The 17,686-nt window shown below is 47.6% G+C and overlaps 1 protein-coding gene across 3 annotated transcripts in view; it reads left to right on the forward strand.

The window, feature by feature from the left end:
- Window positions 1–17,367, forward strand: part of TTLL4 (tubulin tyrosine ligase like 4) — a 36,665-nt gene extending 19,298 nt beyond the window's left edge. The window contains exons 3-20 of one of the 3 annotated variants that reach the window (XM_019741790.3): window positions 57–1,643; window positions 2,748–2,857; window positions 3,209–3,272; window positions 7,999–8,120; window positions 8,566–8,676; window positions 9,038–9,114; window positions 9,833–10,024; window positions 10,125–10,207; window positions 10,431–10,559; window positions 11,894–12,016; window positions 12,312–12,410; window positions 12,739–12,873; window positions 13,321–13,458; window positions 14,767–14,869; window positions 15,517–15,727; window positions 15,862–15,932; window positions 16,315–16,400; window positions 16,843–17,367. In XM_019741790.3, coding sequence (XP_019597349.3) covers window positions 154–1,643; window positions 2,748–2,857; window positions 3,209–3,272; window positions 7,999–8,120; window positions 8,566–8,676; window positions 9,038–9,114; window positions 9,833–10,024; window positions 10,125–10,207; window positions 10,431–10,559; window positions 11,894–12,016; window positions 12,312–12,410; window positions 12,739–12,873; window positions 13,321–13,458; window positions 14,767–14,869; window positions 15,517–15,727; window positions 15,862–15,932; window positions 16,315–16,400; window positions 16,843–17,086 — 3,588 coding nt within the window. In that variant the 5' untranslated portion in view covers window positions 57–153 and the 3' untranslated portion in view covers window positions 17,087–17,367. Of the gene's footprint in view, window positions 1–56; window positions 1,644–2,747; window positions 2,858–3,208; window positions 3,273–7,998; window positions 8,121–8,565; window positions 8,677–9,037; window positions 9,115–9,832; window positions 10,025–10,124; window positions 10,208–10,430; window positions 10,560–11,893; window positions 12,017–12,311; window positions 12,411–12,738; window positions 12,874–13,320; window positions 13,459–14,766; window positions 14,870–15,516; window positions 15,728–15,861; window positions 15,933–16,314; window positions 16,401–16,842 lie in introns of those variants that run through there. The other 2 variants (XM_019741791.3, XM_074313342.2) reach the window with 2 other exon arrangements.
- Window positions 17,368–17,686: the final 319 nt, after the last annotated feature.

Genomic DNA, 17,686 nt, shown 5'->3' on the forward strand with positions numbered 1-17,686 from the left:
ATTGTATGTGTCCTCCTGGGACTGTGACATTGCCATTTGTTTCTCTCCCCTTCAAGCTGACGGACTTCCAGGATGCAGCTGCCGCCACTGGCAGCGTGTGGCACCTTCCCTCAGCAGGGCCATGAGGCCGTGTGGCCATGACGTGGGCCCCCCATGGCCTCAGCGGGGACGGAGCACTACAGCATTGGCCTCCGCCAGGGCAACGGCTTTAAGCAGACGGGTCCCGCGGGCCCCGCGCCTGCCCTGCCACCTGAGAAACGCTGTGAGGGCCAAGTCTGGCCTCAGGCTCATCAGCAGGTGAAGCCGATCTGGAAGCTGGAGAAGAAGCACGTGGGGACACTTTCGGCAGAATTGGGCCCAGGCCTCTTGGGCCTACCCCAACCAGCATATTTCTTTTGCCCCAGCACTTTATGTAGCCCTGGGCCCACAGCTGTCCTTGCAAGCCACAGCAACTCCTGTTACCTGCACTCTCTCCCGGACCTGGTCAGCCACACCCTGCTGTACCGCCGCTCCAACTGTAGGGACAAAACATACCAGCAACTGGAATCTTTCTGTTTGCGTTCAAGCCCGTTAGAAAGAAGATCTTTTTCTCTCCCTCAAAAGAGCTTCCCTGTCAGACTCACTGCCAATCAGGCCACGTCTCTCCCGGTCTCCCCCATGGCCCAGCCCACGGCGTCCTCATCCACTGATCCGTACTTCTCACTGGGAGCAGCCGGGGAAATCCCTTCAGGGAATAGCCTGGCCTCTGCCATCTCAGGGAAGAGCCCATCTCCACTCTCCTCCTCCTCCTCCTCCTACAAGCCCACGCTAAATAACAACTCCTTCATGCGGCCAAATAGCACTAAAGTGCCTTTATCACAGGCCACAGAGGGCCTGAAGCCACTGTCCTCACCCAGGATCCACCTTGCCTCCTGGCATCATTCAGGGGGCACTGGAGACTGTGCACTCCAGCCCATTGAACACAAGGTCCCCAAGAGCAATGGCACCGTCCTAGAGGACACCCTTGCCCGTAGCACCCTGGCTTCCCCCAGCTCCTTAGACACTTCCGCCACCAGTGTTGCCTCTCCCCAGTCTAACCAGAGTAACTTAGCCACGAGGGCAAAGCCACATCCCTTTGGCCTGGATGGCGACTCTGCTTCCCAGGCTCTGAGCAGGGAGGTTCGGTTCACTGAGGCTGTGAGGAAGTTGACTGCACGAGGCTTTGAGCCGCCGAGGCAAGGCTGCCAGTTTGATCAGTCTTGTTTCATGAACCCCAGCTTGCAGTGGGATCTCAACAGGAACAGGCGGTGGAAACCTCCTGCGGTAGACCTGCCATTCCCGCAGGAGGATGCTGGCGCAGACGGTAGGACGCTCCCCGGAGCTTCGGATGCCTTGGAGTTGGATAGCACCGTCTTCTGCACCAAGCGCATCAGCGTTCACCTCCTTGCCTCACATGCCAACGGGCTCAGCCACAGCCCTGCCTGTGGGTCTGCGGCTGACTCCCCACCACTTGGAGAAGACAAAATTCCAGTTCTGCCTTCTCCCCCTCAGCCCTGTGGCTTAGCCGACGTGGCCACCCGCCTCTCTTCCATCCATCTGGGCCAGCTTGGGAAGGAGGGGCCTAAAGAAGCCAGGGAGCTGGACTCATCTTCTAGGGATATTGGGTAAGTGGGGGAAAGTTTTCGGTTCCTTTAGAGCTGTAGAGTATACACACCATGATTCGGTGACACTGACCCTGTGTCTCTAAAGTTTTTATTTTTCAGTTGCCCTAGAATTTTGGTTTTCACTTTAGGGCGAAGGTCAGCAAACTACAGCTTGCAGGCCAAATCGCACCCACTGTCTGCTTTTGTAAACAACATTTTATTGAAATGGAGCCTTGCCCATTCATTTACTACCATCTATGACATTTTTCTTGTTACAGTGGTAGGGGTGAGTAGTTGTGACAAACTGAATGGTCCACAAAACGGGAAATACTTACTGTCTGGGCCTTTAGAGGAAGAGTTTGCTGACCCCTGCTTTAGGTTATAACCAGGTAGAAATAAGAATTCCAGACACCCAATCAGGTTCTCAGTCATTCCTGGTATGACAGCCGTTGCAGCGTTAGAGCATACATGTACTTGGCTGCTTCTCTTGGCTCCTTGTTACTTCTCTTAAGCCTTGGTTCACCCAGGCCTTGGCCAGAGAGAGGCCTAAGGACCTTTGAAGTCCATTACCAGATAGTCATTGATGGGGTTTTGAATGCAGAATTTTGTACTTGTATGTTCTGAGGGACTTCAGAGAAGATAAAAGACATATATACCGTGTTTCCCCGAAAACCAGACCTAGCCGGGCAATCAGTTCTAATGCGTCTTTTGGAGCAAAAATTAACATAAGACCTGGTCTTGTTTTACTATAAGACCGGGTATAATATAATATAATAAAATATAACATAGTATAATATAATATATATAATCATATAACATAACAATATAATATATACTGGGTCTTATATTAATTTTTGCTCCAAAAGATGCATTAGAGCTGTTTGTCCGGCTAGGTCTCATTTTCCGGGAATCACAGTAGTGTCTCTACAGAATAGGGGATATAGGATTGAGTATGGCTAGCCCTAAGCTCTGAGGGCAAGGGAAGCGAATTGTGAGAGCTAGGCAAGAGACAGCAGATTGGTAACTGGGGAAGGGACAAACATTGGGCAATGAGAAAGGAAGGAGAATCTGACTGTGACCTCCATTATGGAATTGGCTGGGCTGCGGCATGATTCTTTCTTATAGCTCAGCTGCTGACCTCCAGCCAGACCAGGCTGAGGCTGAAGATGAAGAAGAAGAGCTGGGAGATGGTTTGGAGGACTGCTGCAGCCATGACGAGAATGAGGAGGAGGAAGGTGAGTAGGGGGTCCTCTTACCTCCAGCTGGGAATTGGTCACGACCCATGGGGCGGGGGGCGGGGGAGCTAACAGTTGTGTACCAGGTCCATGGCCCACTTTATCATCTGCATTACTCATTTGCCTTGGGCTCCAAGGCTGGTGGGTAGTGGCTTTTGGGGGACTGTTCTCTAGTCCTCCTATCCCACTAGTCATGCCTTGTCCCTGCTGCTGTTGAGCCCCGGGAAGGCAGCAGGGTGGTCCTCCTGGCTTTCCAAGAAGGCTGACCACGATGTCCCAGGACGAGCTGCCTAGGCTTGTGAGTTTGTGTAGCAGCCTCTCCCCTTCAGAACTTCTCTGCTTCCCCCGCAGGAGACTCCGAGTGCTCCTCCCCCAGTGCCGTCTCCCCCAATGGGTCCATAGCGGTCATCTCTCGGTGAGTGCTGTCTGTGCAGATCGGCGGTAGATGCTCATTTTCTAAGATTATAATGAGATTAATCACCTAAGTTATGAATGACCCTGTTAACCCTGACTCACTTTTACCAGATTTTCACATTTGGAGCTTTAGTTTTCAAACAAGGAGGAATAGAAAGGACCAGAAGCATATTTTGTCAGTTGGGCTAAAAGCAGTAGTACCGTGTTTCTTAGGCTGCAAGTTGGTCTTTAGGTTCCAAGAAATTGTTCAAGTGAAAAGCAAATAATTTCAAGAAGTGGTTAGAAAATTAATAACCAATTAATTCTGAAACATAATGTTTGAGGTAAATTATTAGTTAGGCCACTCACACGAGGGTAATTGCCACCTTGCATTATAAATGTGTTCCACTGTCAGGAACAGTTCTGGGATAGATGTACCGTTAACTGGAGGTTTTGGAAATTGGAAATGCTCTTTTGCTCCATTCTGAGGTTAGTTTTATATTGGGAAATAAGACTGGCATTAACCTTAGTGATAAGAATTTGAATTAAAAATTTTGTAGCTTTAGTCTACATTATTTTATTGACAGCCCTTGATGGAGTCTGAGTGATATCTGTCTCTAACAAGGGAACCAAAAGATCGATCTCTTAGAATAGGTCCTTCTTTTGTGAAACAGGTAGTCGTAGGATGCTGCGTAACTGAGGTGGAGAGTTGCGGGAAAGGAAGGAATGCTGGGCTATGAGGAAATGACTATAAGTGAGGACATGGTGTGGTGCTAAAGATCGGTAGAACCTGCTAAAGGATCGTATACACCACCTTTCAGGGTAGAAAGTTAACATTCTTCAACGTAACCTTCCTGGTTCCCCTCACCACTTCCAGCCTTGCCTCCATGTGAGGCTCTCATCAACTACGTTGTTTTATTAAATATTAAAAAGAACTGCCCAAAGTACTAAACGTTAATTTTTTTCTGTTTAAAAATAACTTCTACTGAAAACGTAAAAGAAACAAAACATAAATACAAAAAATTAAAAAGTTGGGGAGTTCTGTTTTTGTATTTTATTTTTGATTAAAACTTTCTATTCTAATTTTAATTAAAATCCAGCTGTATATGTGAAGGGTCGCCTAAGCCTAACCTATCCTCCTTTCAGAACAGCAAAGCTGTTTCTGGTTGTATATATTGGATGTTACTAAGCACCACCACTCTTCGTGAGAGAAAGATAGTTGACATGTAATTGACTTGGAGTCCCACCTTTTTCATGCTTAAAGGTGAACTGGGTTTGTTTTCAGGCCTACTTTAAGATAGCTGCATAGCCCTTTATTTAACCTTTCTGATTTATAAGATAAAATTCACAAAAGCTGTTTGTTAATAATTTTTTCATTAATTAATTTAACTCCTACAAAACGCACAGACCTTCTAATCTATATGAGGCTTAAAACATGGGTTTTCAAGCACATGGAGGTTGAGGAATTCTCAACCACTTTGCATGGTTTTTTTTTTTTTTTTTTTTTGGAGAATATTGGGGAACAGTGTGTTTTGCCAGGACCCATCAGCTCCAAGTCAAGTCATTGTGGGAATCGAACCAGAGACCTTGATGTTATGAGCACTGCGCTCTAACCAACTGAGCCAACGGGCCACCCCCACTTTGCATTTTAAGGATGACAAAAATCAGAAATTCTTTTGGATTGCTAAAATCTTATTTTTTCCAATTATGAAAGATTTATAAGAGAAAATTCAGCAATTACAGAAAGATCATTGAAAACACTGCCTCTGTTTCTCTACCCAGCAATGGTTTATTGCATTTCCAGTTCCATATTCTTTTTCTAAGAATCATGTGATTTTAGAGATGGAGGTTGCCAAGTCTAGCCTCTTTTTTCAGATATAAAAACTGAGGACCAGATGGGCGGCTGGATAGCTCAGTTGGTTGGAGCAGGGTTGCAGGTTTGATTCCCGCATGGGCTGGTGGGTTGTGCCCTCCGCAACTAGATTGGGGACGGCAACTAGGTTGGGGACGGCAACTTGAGCTGAGCTGCTGCTGAACTCCCGGTGGGTGGCCACTGGATGGCTCAGTTGGTTAGAGTGCATGCTCTCAACCACATGGTTGCCGGTTCACTCCCACATGGGGATGGTGGGCTGCGCCCCCTGCAACTGGATTGGGGATGGTGACTGGACTTGGAGCTGGGCGGTGCCCTCCACAACTGGGATTGAGGAATGGCAATTTGACTTGGAGCTGATGGGTCCTGAGAAGGGCACAGTGTTCCCCAATAAAGTCCTGGAAATGCACACTGTTCCCCTTCCCCAATAAAATCTTCAAAACAAAAAACGAAACAAAAAAATCTGAGGACCAGAGAATTTAAGTAGCTGTTGCAAGGTCATTGTTTCTAGCACTGCTAGGCCAGTAGGCCAGAAGCCAAGCCTCTTGAAGATAAAAGTCCAGTACTCTTGAGAGGCAGCTAACAAAGATTTTCTTTCTTTTCTTCAATTATTAAACTTTTGATTTGGGGACAATTGTAGAGTCACAAGCAATTGTAAGAGAAATTCCTCCAAACTCTTTACTCAGTTTTCCCCCATGGTAGCATCTTGCAAAATTACAGTATTGCAGTACAACCAAAATATTAACATTAAGTTAAGATATAAACATTTCCATCACTGCAAGCATTCCTGCTGTTCCCCGAAAGTCACACCTACTTCCCTCCTACTCCCATCCCCTTTTAATCCCTGGCAACCACTAATTTGTTCTATAATTTTGTCATTTCAAAAATGTTATACAAATGGAATGATAGCCATATGTAACCTTTTGGGATTGGCTTCTTTTACTCAGCATATTCTCTGCAGATTCATCCAGGTTGTTGTACGTATCGATAGTTCATTCCTTTTTATTGCTGAGTAGTATTCCATGGTATGGATGTACCACAGTTTGTCTAACCATTCACCTGTTGAAGGATATTTGGATTGTTTCCACTTTTTTGGCTATTACAAATAAACCATCATATACATATTTTTGTGTGAACATAAGTCTTTATTTCTCTGAGATAAGTGCCCCGAGTGCAATTGCTGGGTTATATGGTAATTGCATGTTTAGTTTTTTAAGGAACTGCCAAAACTGTTTTCCGGAGTGGCTGTACCATTTTGCATTATATCTTGTCTTTGGATTAAAAAAAATTTTTTTTGGTCAAATACAGTTAACATACAATATTATGTTAACTTCAGATGTCTTTGTTTTTAAATTAACTCATTCTCCTTGATTTTCAAATTCTGATACTCAGTAAATTAAAAGTCTTTCTTTGAAGTAAAATATTTTGGAAATGAGGAATAGAGTTGAATTCATTGGAATTCTTTAATTGGGACTTAGTATTTAACTTGACCCAATAAACTTCATTAAAAATTCTGAAGGTTTAAAACACTGTGGCATTTTACATACAGTGCCTATTTCTGTTGTGCTGCAAAACAACAGGTAGAATGGCTTTTTATAAGCTAAAAATTAAATAGTAATATTTGTGGATCATATCAGCTCAGGATAGAGGAGTAATACTATTCCCTTCATTTTAAGTGCTATTTAAAGACATGGTCTGGATCTGTCAACTTGAACTAATAGATAGTTGACGTATTCACTGTTTTGAGACCCCTTGAGGTAGCCTTGGCCTAGCCGTTGTTGGAACAACAGGGATCCCATGGCCCACTGCCCTGGATTCTCAGACCTGTCTTACCACGCTTAGGGTTTCCGGGCGGGAATTCCTGCCCATTCTCAGAAGTTTTTTTTCCGCTTTCCCATGCCCGAATCCCGAGATATAAACTATTTACTGTTCTCCATAATGAATCATTTCCACAAAGTGACGGCCGATACTGCCAACCGTCTGGGTTCAAGGTGCCGATTTTCCCGATTTCCCGACCAACTTTTCTCTGGATTTGGGAATGGAAAAGCGAAAAACATTCCCGAGAATGGGTGGGAATTTCCGTCTGGAAACCCTAGCAATAAATAGGAAAAATGTCTAAGAGATACATTGTGAGTAGTACATTTATTTCCCATTGTGGGTATTACTGGATTCAAGGAGCTGATTTTCCCAATTTCCCGACCAACTTTTCTTGGGATTCAGGAACAGGAAAGCGAAAAAAATTCACGAGAATGGGCAGGAATTCCTGCCTGGAAACCCATCTGCACGGTTACATAACTATCTGGTGTCACAAATCATTTCCCAAATGGAGAAGAGCATTCATCAACTGTGTATCTTCAGAGAAACCTAGATATAAAATGAGTTAAAAGTATCTCTGTTTTCTTTCTGTTGCTTTTTTCCTTTTTCTTTTTAAAAATCTCTACGCCTCTTATTAGGTCTTTTCTACTTTTCCTCCTTTTTAATTATCCATATCATTCTTTTTCTCTCTTCATTTATTTCTCTTTGTCTTAGTGTAGCATATTCCTGTGCTAGTATCCACCCAAACTCATTACCTGCTCTCAGAACCACTCTTCTCAGGAACTTCCCCAGCCTGTGGCTTCCCATAGGAAATTCTGGAGCTGTACCACAGGATGGAGTATTAGAAAGCCTTGTCTTTAGGTGACATTTAATGGTATATAGTTGTATATGGGTGAGCCCTAGCACCTTACTGATTAATATTTGCAAAATAATTATTGAGCACTTGTCTTCGTAGAAGTACAATTTAAAAGACAGCACCCTAAAAGAAATTGAATGTATCAGTAACAACACTTGAGGGCTGTGGCTTCCCCTTTCTTTACTACATGTCTGTTTTTTCCCTTAGGAGCTGCATGGAGATTCTGACCAAACCTCTTTCCAGTGAGAAAGTTGTCCGACCAGCCCTCATCTATAGTCTCTTTCCCAACGTGCCCCCTACCATCTATTTTAGCACTCGGGATGAGAGAGGTAAACCTAGCCAAGTGTCTAAGCTCAGAAGAGCCTTCAGGAGAAGGACACTAGCAAAGTTAGGAGGAGGTAGCAAAAGGGTGGCTACCTTTCCAGAGTGGCTGTTACGGTGCTCAGTGCCCCACCTGGTTCACCGGTCTGATCTGGGGATCTTTTTCTTGTTCATCCTTGAACTGACCCTTCTTAACCCCATAAGCTCATTCTTCGTTCTTTCCCTCTAAAATTTTTTTTTCCCCTTTCAACCTCTCTTTCTTTCTGTGTTCCTCATTCCTGTGCAGCGTCCTTTCTTCCCCAAAGTTTGTTTTTTTGAAACTCTGATCTGCAGTAATACTTAGTGACTTGCCTACCCAGAGAAGGTTGAGCAATAGTGCCATCTTTTTCCTCTTCTCACCACGACTCTCCTGCTCTTCTCCATCCCCCACCTCCTACCCCCACTTTCCCCCAGTGGAGAAACTTCCCTGGGAACAGAGGAAGCTGCTCCGGTGGAAGATGAGCGCAGTGACCCCCAACATTGTCAAGCAGACCATTGGACGGTCCCACTTCAAAATCAGCAAGAGTGAGTCATTTGCCTTAGTGTGAGCCTGTTCTCGGCCCCAGCACATGGGCTTCGGGCAGCAGGAAAGCTCTAGATGCCTCCTGCCATGTGGGGACCCTGTCCTGAAGTTTCCAACCTCATAGGAGTACATAGTTCTGAACACTCTGGACTAGAGCCTTTTCCTCAAAATTGTAAGACAGAGGGCCGTTGTTCTGTTTCTTGACCCCAGGGCCTTATGTAGGACGGCTCCATGGTAACTCTTAGAAAACAGGGTCTGGGAGCTATGCCCAGCCCCAGTGGTATTTCTGGGGGCCTCCAGACCTCTCTCTCTCCCGGGGACTCAGCTGCTAGCAGGACTGACTCCCCAGTGTGCCTTCCGTAGGAAATGATGACTGGCTGGGCTGCTGGGGTCACCACATGAAGTCTCCTGGTTTCCGATCCATTCGGGAACATCAGAAGGTAGGGGCCCTTTCTGACGCACTCTTCCCCAAGTGTTTGCTCTAGACAAGAGGAGGATGGTATCGGGGGAAGAGGTGGCTGACCACGGAGAAGTCAGAAAGGTCTGTGGAGGAGTGGAGAAAGTACAGGAGGAGGGCTCTGGGTCAGACCCTAGCAGATCACGCACATCTAGCAGGTCAGCTGCAGTGACGGGCAGTCGTAGCCTCTCAAAGACACTTGCCTCTAATGTGTCTTGAGATGCAGTGTCTGTTTTCAGTTTGTTATCTTTCCCCTACAACCACTGCACATTTCCTCCCTTCCTCCAGCTGAAGATGTGTAAAGAGGCCTCTGGTCTCATGTAATGAATGATCCCTTGTCCCGAGACTTACTGAAGGCCCGGTTCCTTTCTGCGTTTGTCCTATAGGCTGCCATGAGGAAAGACTTAACAGCTTATTCTTTGCACTTAAAGTGGATGTCATGCCTGTCTTAATCACTATTATATGTCATGAACTATCAAGTCCTAGAGGGCACTGAATTGTGTTGTGTTTTGTTTGTGCTTTAATCATCTTTTGGTGAGTGCTCAGTAGCTGAATACTTAAGGACTATGAGGTGGTGATAAGAAGATGGAGCAGGAGCTTAGAAAGTTGCTAGAAGTTGGGATGGGATCATGAGTCCTGCCATCTTCCTCATGGTCTTACCTGGGCCTTCTCCCTGTTCTCACTTTCTGTCCCTCCTGTAGCTAAACCACTTTCCAGGTTCGTTCCAGATTGGGCGAAAGGACCGACTATGGCGGAACCTGTCCCGCATGCAGAGCCGCTTTGGCAAGAAGGAGTTCAGTTTCTTCCCCCAGTCCTTCATCCTGCCCCAGGACGCCAAGCTCCTGCGCAAAGCCTGGGAGAGCAGCCGCCGCCAAAAGTGGATTGTTAAACCAGTGAGTGAGTCACAAAGGGGAGCAGGCCATGGTGTGAGAGTGGGAACAGCGGAGTCCTGGGCCAAGAGCAGATCTCACCTCCTTTCCACTTGACCTCCAGCCAGCATCAGCTCGCGGCATTGGCATCCAGGTCATTCACAAGTGGAGTCAGCTCCCCAAGCGAAGGCCCCTTCTGGTACAGAGGTGAGCCTGCCTCCCACTTGGATCCCGCTCCCCATTTTCTCATTTCTTCTGCCTACAGGTTCCCTTTTTACCATTTTCTTCTGCCCTTTGCCCTTCCAGCCACACACCTTCTTCAGCCAACTGTTTAAGTCTTTGTCTCGGGGACTGTTTGTTAGCTGGCTTGCTACGGTTCGTGAGCCTATCTCATCTGCCGTGTCCCTGAAACTCGCCTTTCCCTATGTAGGTATCTACACAAACCCTACCTCATCAGTGGCAGCAAGTTTGATCTGCGAATCTATGTTTACGTCACCTCCTATGATCCTCTACGGATTTACCTCTTTTCCGATGGACTTGTCCGCTTTGCCAGTTGCAAGTATGTGGTAGTGGTGAGGTGTCACCCTGACAGCTTTCAGGGTTTGCTTTCCTGAGAGGAAGGGAAACTGGAGGACACCCAGCAGAAAAATAACAGATGTTTTGGTAGTTTTTGTTAGCAAAGGAGAAGGGGGATTTATTTGGGAAAACCTGGTCTTCTTTTCCTTCTGTGTGTCTCTTTTACACAGAAAACTTCACTTCTGACACTTCTGGTCACCAAATATTTTTGCCCCCACACCAAGCAATTCTCTGCAGTAACAGTTGGGTGTCCTACAATGTAACTCAGTTTTGATACCATCTACCTAGAGATAGCGTCAGATCCCACAGGTTAAGGGCTCAGTCTCACAAGGCTCCCCAACCCTCAACCTCAGATGCCAATCACAGGTCCAGGTTGCCACATGTGCTTCTGCCCCATCAGCTATAAATCAGAGGTTCCCATGACCACCTCCTTGGGTTTGATTAACTTGGTAGAGCAGCTCACAAAACTCGGGGAAACAGTTTACTTATGTTTGCTACTTTAGAATAAAAGGATATGATAAAGGATACAAAAAAACATCCAGAAGGAAGAGATGTGTAGGGCAAGGTATGTGGGAAGGGGTATGGAGCTTAACACTCCTTCTCTGGGCATTGCACTCTCCCAGTACCTCCACGTGCTCACCTACCCAGAAGCTCTCTGAACCCCATACTTTTGGGGTTTTTATGGAGGCTTCTTCACATAGGCATGATCAATTATTAACTCCGTTTTCAGCCCATCTGCCTTCTCAAGAGAGTGGGGGTCTGGGCTGAAAATTCCAAGCTTCTATTCATGGGTTGGTCTTTCTGGTGACCGGCCCTCATCCAGGAGCCCACCCCAAAATCTCCTTGTTAGAACAGAAGGCACTCCTGTCACCCAGGAAATCACAAGGTTTCAGGAGTCCTATGTTAAGGAACTGGGGCCAAAGACCAAATATCAGAACAAAAGGTGATCCTAGTGCTCTTATCACTTAAGAATGTATAAGTTTTAGGAGCTCTGTCAGGAACTGGGGGCAGAGATATATATATATTACATACATATATAAAATTATAAATCATAATGTCACATGAGGAATGGGAATTAAAGAGGGTCTCTACTTCACTGAATCTGGGGAGGATCTTCCTTCAGGACTGAGGTGGGATAAAGGAGATTAATTTAGCTGTGGTATTCTAGAGACCTTACCAAGAGACGTATTTCTGAGGCTCTTGTGCATCTGAAAAGGTCTGTGCACTTGCCCTTTTCTGCCTCAGGATTTGGGGAAATGTGGGGACCATTGTCTGCTATCTCGCCATCTTACCCTCGGCCTTTCCACTCACTTCCAGGTATTCCCCTTCCATGAAGAGCCTTGGCAACAAGTTCATGCACCTGACAAACTACAGTGTCAATAAAAAGAACGCTGAGTACCAGCCCAATGCAGATGAAACGGCCTGCCAGGGCCACAAATGGTACCTAGGCCGCGTCCCTGTCGAGCTGAGGCCTGAGGAGTGCAGGCTTCTGGGCTTTGGGGCGCTTCAGGGAGATGGTGGGCCGAGGATTAATGTAAGACCCAAAGTTTATACAAACACTTGGCAATTCAGAATCGGTCTGTTTGCATCTAAGCTCATCTCTTTCTTAATTCAAAACATAGAAGAGATACAAAGAAAATACCTTTGGGCTTCTTATCCCTTTTTCTTTCTTTCTCTTCATCACTCAGTTCATAGACTAAAACCCCCAATACTGCCCCTCCTCCCCCTCCTGCAGGGCACTGAAGGCTTTATGGAACTACCTGATCCAGAAGGGAGTCAATAGTGATGCCATCTGGGAGAAGATAAAGGATGTGGTTGTCAAAACCATCATCTCGTGAGTCACACTGCCACCCTGGTGGGGGGCCTACCAGGGAACCCCCCTTTCTACCATGGGCCTTTATGCTGCTGTGCTCCAGATTTTTTGACCATGCTGTGTTTCAGTTTCTGAGGACAGGGAATAGGAAGGTGTGGACAGAGTACAATTCTGCTCTTCTACTGCAATTCATCCCCGGAAGCTGGCCCCAGATCAGGGGCCTCTCCTGAGAGGCGCTTTTTCTGGGTTGCTCTGCTCTCCCATCTCCGGGGCATTCCAGTGGTGGGGCAGCTCTGGGTAAAGTCCCTGGGAAGAGCTGGGCTGAATACTTCCTCCTGCCTCTGACCAGGTCAGAACCATATGTGACCAGCCTGCTGAAGATGTACGTGCGGCGACCTTACAGCTGCCATGAGCTCTTCGGTTTCGACATCATGCTGGACGAGAACCTCAAGCCCTGGGTCCTGGAAGTGAACATCTCCCCGAGGTCGGAGGTGTTCTCGGCACTCGCAGTACAATGCTTCTTGTCTCCTCATGAGCCTGTTTCCACTCGAGCCTTGCTTACTTTGGGCAGACCTTTCCTTCACTAGAATTCGAGTTTTCCCTTCATCATCTGCTCGTTTGCTCATTTACTCATTCTTTGCCATGATCTTAGGGTTCTTTGAGGATAGACAGGGCTTGTTAGAAGTTGTTGTTTTGAAGTTGATCCCACTGCTTGCCTTCCCCTAGCAAGTGAAGGCCATAGGCAAGAACCGCCTGAATAAGGGTGTTCACGTCTGTGGGCAAGACGACCCCACGATGGTGCCCGTGAAATGAATGTCAGAGGCCTTTCATCCTAGAGATTCGAGGGAGTAAATGGGGCTAGCTCTGACGGACGTGTGGCCAGAAACAGTTTTGGAATGTGCTTTGACCACTCTGCATCCTTTCCCCAAAGCCTCCATTCCAACTCTCCTCTGGACATCAGCATCAAAGGCCAGATGATCCGTGACCTTCTGAACCTGGCAGGCTTTGTTCTGCCCAACGCAGAGGACATCGTTTCCAGCTCCAGCAGCTCCAGCAGCTCCACCACCAGGTCAGCCTCCTTGCTTTTCCGCAGCCGGCTGGCAGCATGCACAGCCCCGTCGTGGCTCTCGGAAGGAATGGTGGCTGGGCACTCTCCTGTTTGGTCTCCCTTGCTGCGCCATCTGCCCTACGGTTACTCATGCGCTACTGCCCTGTCAGCGTCCCTACAGGCACGTTTGGTTCTACTGCTCCCCTGCTCAGGAATCTCCACAGGGCCTGCGGAATCAGCGTTCCACTCACGTGGACGTTCAAGGCCCCAGCCTCCTTTTCCCAGTTGCCTTTCCCTTTACTCCTCTTCTGGTTTCCGTGCTCTGATAAACGGGATCGCTCATAGAACCTCAAGGTTGGAAGATTCCTTAAAGATCAGTTAATCCAGTCTCTCTGAAACATTTGTTGCCCCTTACTGTTTCCCCATAGTGTCCCCTTTTTTGCTCAGGGGTTCCTTCCTCCAGAAATTCCTCTCAGCCAGACCTCCCTGTTGCGACCTCACCCATCCTTCGAAGCCTAGCTCAAGGCAACATATTCATGAAGCCAGCTCAGTGTGGGCTCTCTCCTCCATACCCCCAAACCTCTCGGATCTATTCTTGAGGGAAAGGAGCCAATATTTAGTACCTTCTATGTGTAAGGAAAGACCTATAAGTTATCCCCAAAGTAGCCCCATGACACTTGTATTGCTATCCTCAGTTGACAAATGAGAAAGCTGAAAATGACTGGAATTAAGTACCCCATCCAAGGTCATTCATCTACAAAGTGGTATAGAGTTGGAATTCAATTCCTAATTTGCCGGTAACAAACTTGTTCTTCCTACCACACCTTGTAGACTCATGTTTGGCTCCGTGCTGTAGTTGTCATTTGACACCTGCCATCCTGTGAGCTCCTTGGAGGCCATCTTTGTGTCTCTCAGTAGTAGTTGTAGTAATGTGGATGATGAGACTGAGGTGAAGGTAGGTCAAGTCATTTGCCCAGGATCACACAGCCAGTAGGGCCGAGCTAGGTATTTAGTAAGTGTTCACGAAATTAAACTAAACTGAAGTGTACAGCAATTATCTCAGTGTCTTTTTTTTATCATTGAAATACAACCTAGAAGTGGCACTTTGTACTCTTTTAGTTCTTCCATGGTACTTGATCTTTGACTTTCTGACCGGCTGCTTGAATGGAATACATTGCAGTCTAATCTACTCAAGTAACAAACATCTGCCCCTATTTCTTTGTCATTTCTTGAGAAGGGTGTCTTCCTGGGCTGGACCCTCTCTCCACATGTCTTCAGGATGTGAAGCTGCTGACCTTGCCCTTTCTCCCTTTCCACCCCCTGCCTTAGCCTGCCCATCTCCCCCAGAGACAAATGTCAAATGGCCCCAGAGCACTTCACTGCACAGAAGATGAAGAAAGCCTATTACCTGTCCCAGAAAACTCCTGATCAGGTAGGAAATTACCTCCCCTTTAGTGCCAGCAGGAAGCTTCCCTGCTCAAACTTTTGGAACCCCGAGGCAACCAGTTTCTCTTCTGTCTAAGGCAGGGTTTCCTAACCCCGGTCCCCTTGATGTGCAGAGGTATGTTGGCATGTGCATTATTCCAGGAGAGAGTTGATGGCCTTTATCATGTGTTCAAGAACCACTGCTCTTAGCAAAATGCTGTATTAACCCACCGTTGTTCTCAAAGCTGTAGTCTCTTTGCATTTCTTTCCCTGAGGTACAGTGAGCTCCTGGAAGGTTTGGCTTTTTCAGAGCAGGTGAGGGAGCCAGATGGAAGAGTGGCAGACACAAAGCTGTTGCCAAGTATGAGTTGCTGGATTCTGATCTTGACTCCATCCAACAAACCACTTAACACTGGGGAATCTCAGTGGCTCCCCTCACCCCAAACAAGAGTATCTCCATCCTCCAGCTAAGCTCAGTAGACTTGGGAACAGACGAAATCCAGAGCTGGCCCACCAGGCTGCCTTGGTGGTCCCCTGAGAGTCGTGGGGCCCTAGGATCCCAGAGCTCTGCTCCCTGTCCCCCGTCTTCTTGATTCTCTTCCTCTGGCTTATACTCTCTGTCACACCCTTTTCCTCCCTTTCTTTGGGTCGTAGGACTTCTACGCGTCAGTGCTGGATGTCCTGACACCAGATGACGTTCGGGTTCTGGTCGAGATGGAAGATGAGTTTTCTCGCCGGGGTCAATTTGAACGAATTTTTCCTTCTCGAATTTCTTCTCGCTATCTCCGCTTTTTTGAGCAGCCACGATATTTCAACATTCTCACCACCCAATGGGAACAGAAGTACCATGGCAACAAGCTCAAAGGTGATGTGTCCTCCCTGCCCACAGGAGGCCATGTCTAGTGAGAGATTAAATCCCAGAAATGAGCCTCCCTGGCAAGAAGAATTGGCCAGTTGATTCCACCTTCTTAAGTCCCACCCCTGCTAATCTTGTCGTAGGAGTAGATCTGCTTCGGAGTTGGTGCTACAAAGGGTTCCACACAGGAGCCATCTCTGATTCTGCTCCACTGGTGAGTGGTGCCATCAGGGCGAGGGGGACGGCTCCCTGCCTGCCTTCTGTGCCTGGAGAGTGCTGCATGGGTTGAGTGTACCTCTAGACCCTCTCATTTCTCCCCTGGGCCTTGCCTCTGTGTCTCAATCACCCTTCCTTTTCAAGGGTATAATTGTCTCTGGGTACCTTTCTTTCAAAGATCGAAAAGTGCTGTGTAGCCTCAGTTTTTGTCTGAATTGGGAGAGAACCGAGACTTTTTCTCATCTGGGCCCGTGCCGTAAGGGTCGGAAAGGGGAAAGCCCCAGGGTCACTCAGAAGCAGAACTGGGAGGGCGTGCCAAGACCTGGCCACACCTGATCTCTGCCTCGCCCTTTGGGCCTCACCGCTGCCTTTGCTTTCAGTGGTCTCTCCCAACGTCACTTCTGACTGGCTCAAAGGGTGACACGACGCTCAGTGCTTGCTCCAAATCAGAGACTGGCAAGCTGGGGTGAGTGCTACCTGGGCGAGGGAAAGGTGTTGGGCGTGAGTTTAGGGAGTTTTCTTTCTTCCTGTCTTCCTCGATCATGATAAGATCGGCATTCTCCAACTGAGCGTTGGTGGCAGTATCAGAATATGCAGCCATAATACCCTCGTCCTGGTGGCTCTTGGTTTGCCCAGTGCAACGGAGCTGAGCACAGACTCATCTGCACAAGTGGCCACTTCCAGCTCTGCCCACGCGCTGTAGGAAACCTTTAGCCCTCCTAGCCTTACATACATTCATACTTACACTTAAGCTCTCAAGCCTTCAGATAAATGATTATACTTCCATATAATTATGACCTGTAACACCGTAATGTTGTCAATGGCTGGTCCAGACTCTGAAGGCAGATCAGGGGTCAAAATCTCAGCTACACAGTCTCAGCCATTTGTTTCTCGCCTGTTCCCTTTAGAAAACACAGCTCCTCTGAGGGAATAATGCCACTCCCCAATGATGGGACCACACCCAAGCCCAAGAAGACTCAAGCTGACCTTTCCTCTTTCCTCAGGAATCCCATTTCTTCAAAGGACAGTGAGGACACCAGCAAAGAGCCCAGCCTCTCCACCCACAAGTACTCTGGGCAGACTTTGACACTGTCTGCTTCCCCCACCTCCCAATCAACCGGTGACTCCCTCCTGGCTGCTGTGAGCCCATGACCGGCCTCTCCACTAGCCGCTGCCCAGATCACCGCTGTTAGCTACCTCATGGGAACCGGCCGGCTAGCTAGCCTGAGCCCCGGCCCCCTCCACCTTGGCCCTCCTCAGAGTATTTTTTGAAGTGGCTGAATTCCAGAGATGGGTATCTGGATGGCTGGAGGGGTGGTGGGGACGGGGTGAGAGAAGGTGAGGAAGAGTCACTGGCTGGTACCTCATATCTCAGCAGAGAAGCCAATGATGGCTACTCAGCCTTATAAAGCAGGGTTTGGTTTCTACCCTCAGAGAGCCAAGTGTGGTTTATTTTAGGCCTTGGTACAGTGATTGAATTATAGTTCAAGAGGAGAAACATAGTGAACGTATTTGGGCCGAAGTCCTTTGTCATTGGGGAGCTCACAGTCTCCTCAGGTCTCACCGTCTCTCCGGAAGAGCCACTTTCAGACATCTCGGTAGACGGAGAGGCTGTGACATGATGAACCCACGTCCTGCCAACCTCGTCTCGGGGCCTTCACCACCAGACTATTTACCTTTTCATACATCCAGCCTGCCAGTAGGCCTAGGTCTTCCTATTCTCACCTCCCATCACTACGTGGTCAGCCTTCT

Source organism: Rhinolophus sinicus, chromosome 17, assembly GCF_057876585.1.
Source record: "Rhinolophus sinicus isolate RSI-liver-muscle chromosome 17, RSI-T2T, whole genome shotgun sequence".
In the NCBI taxonomy this organism is placed as follows: Eukaryota; Metazoa; Chordata; class Mammalia; order Chiroptera; family Rhinolophidae; genus Rhinolophus; species Rhinolophus sinicus.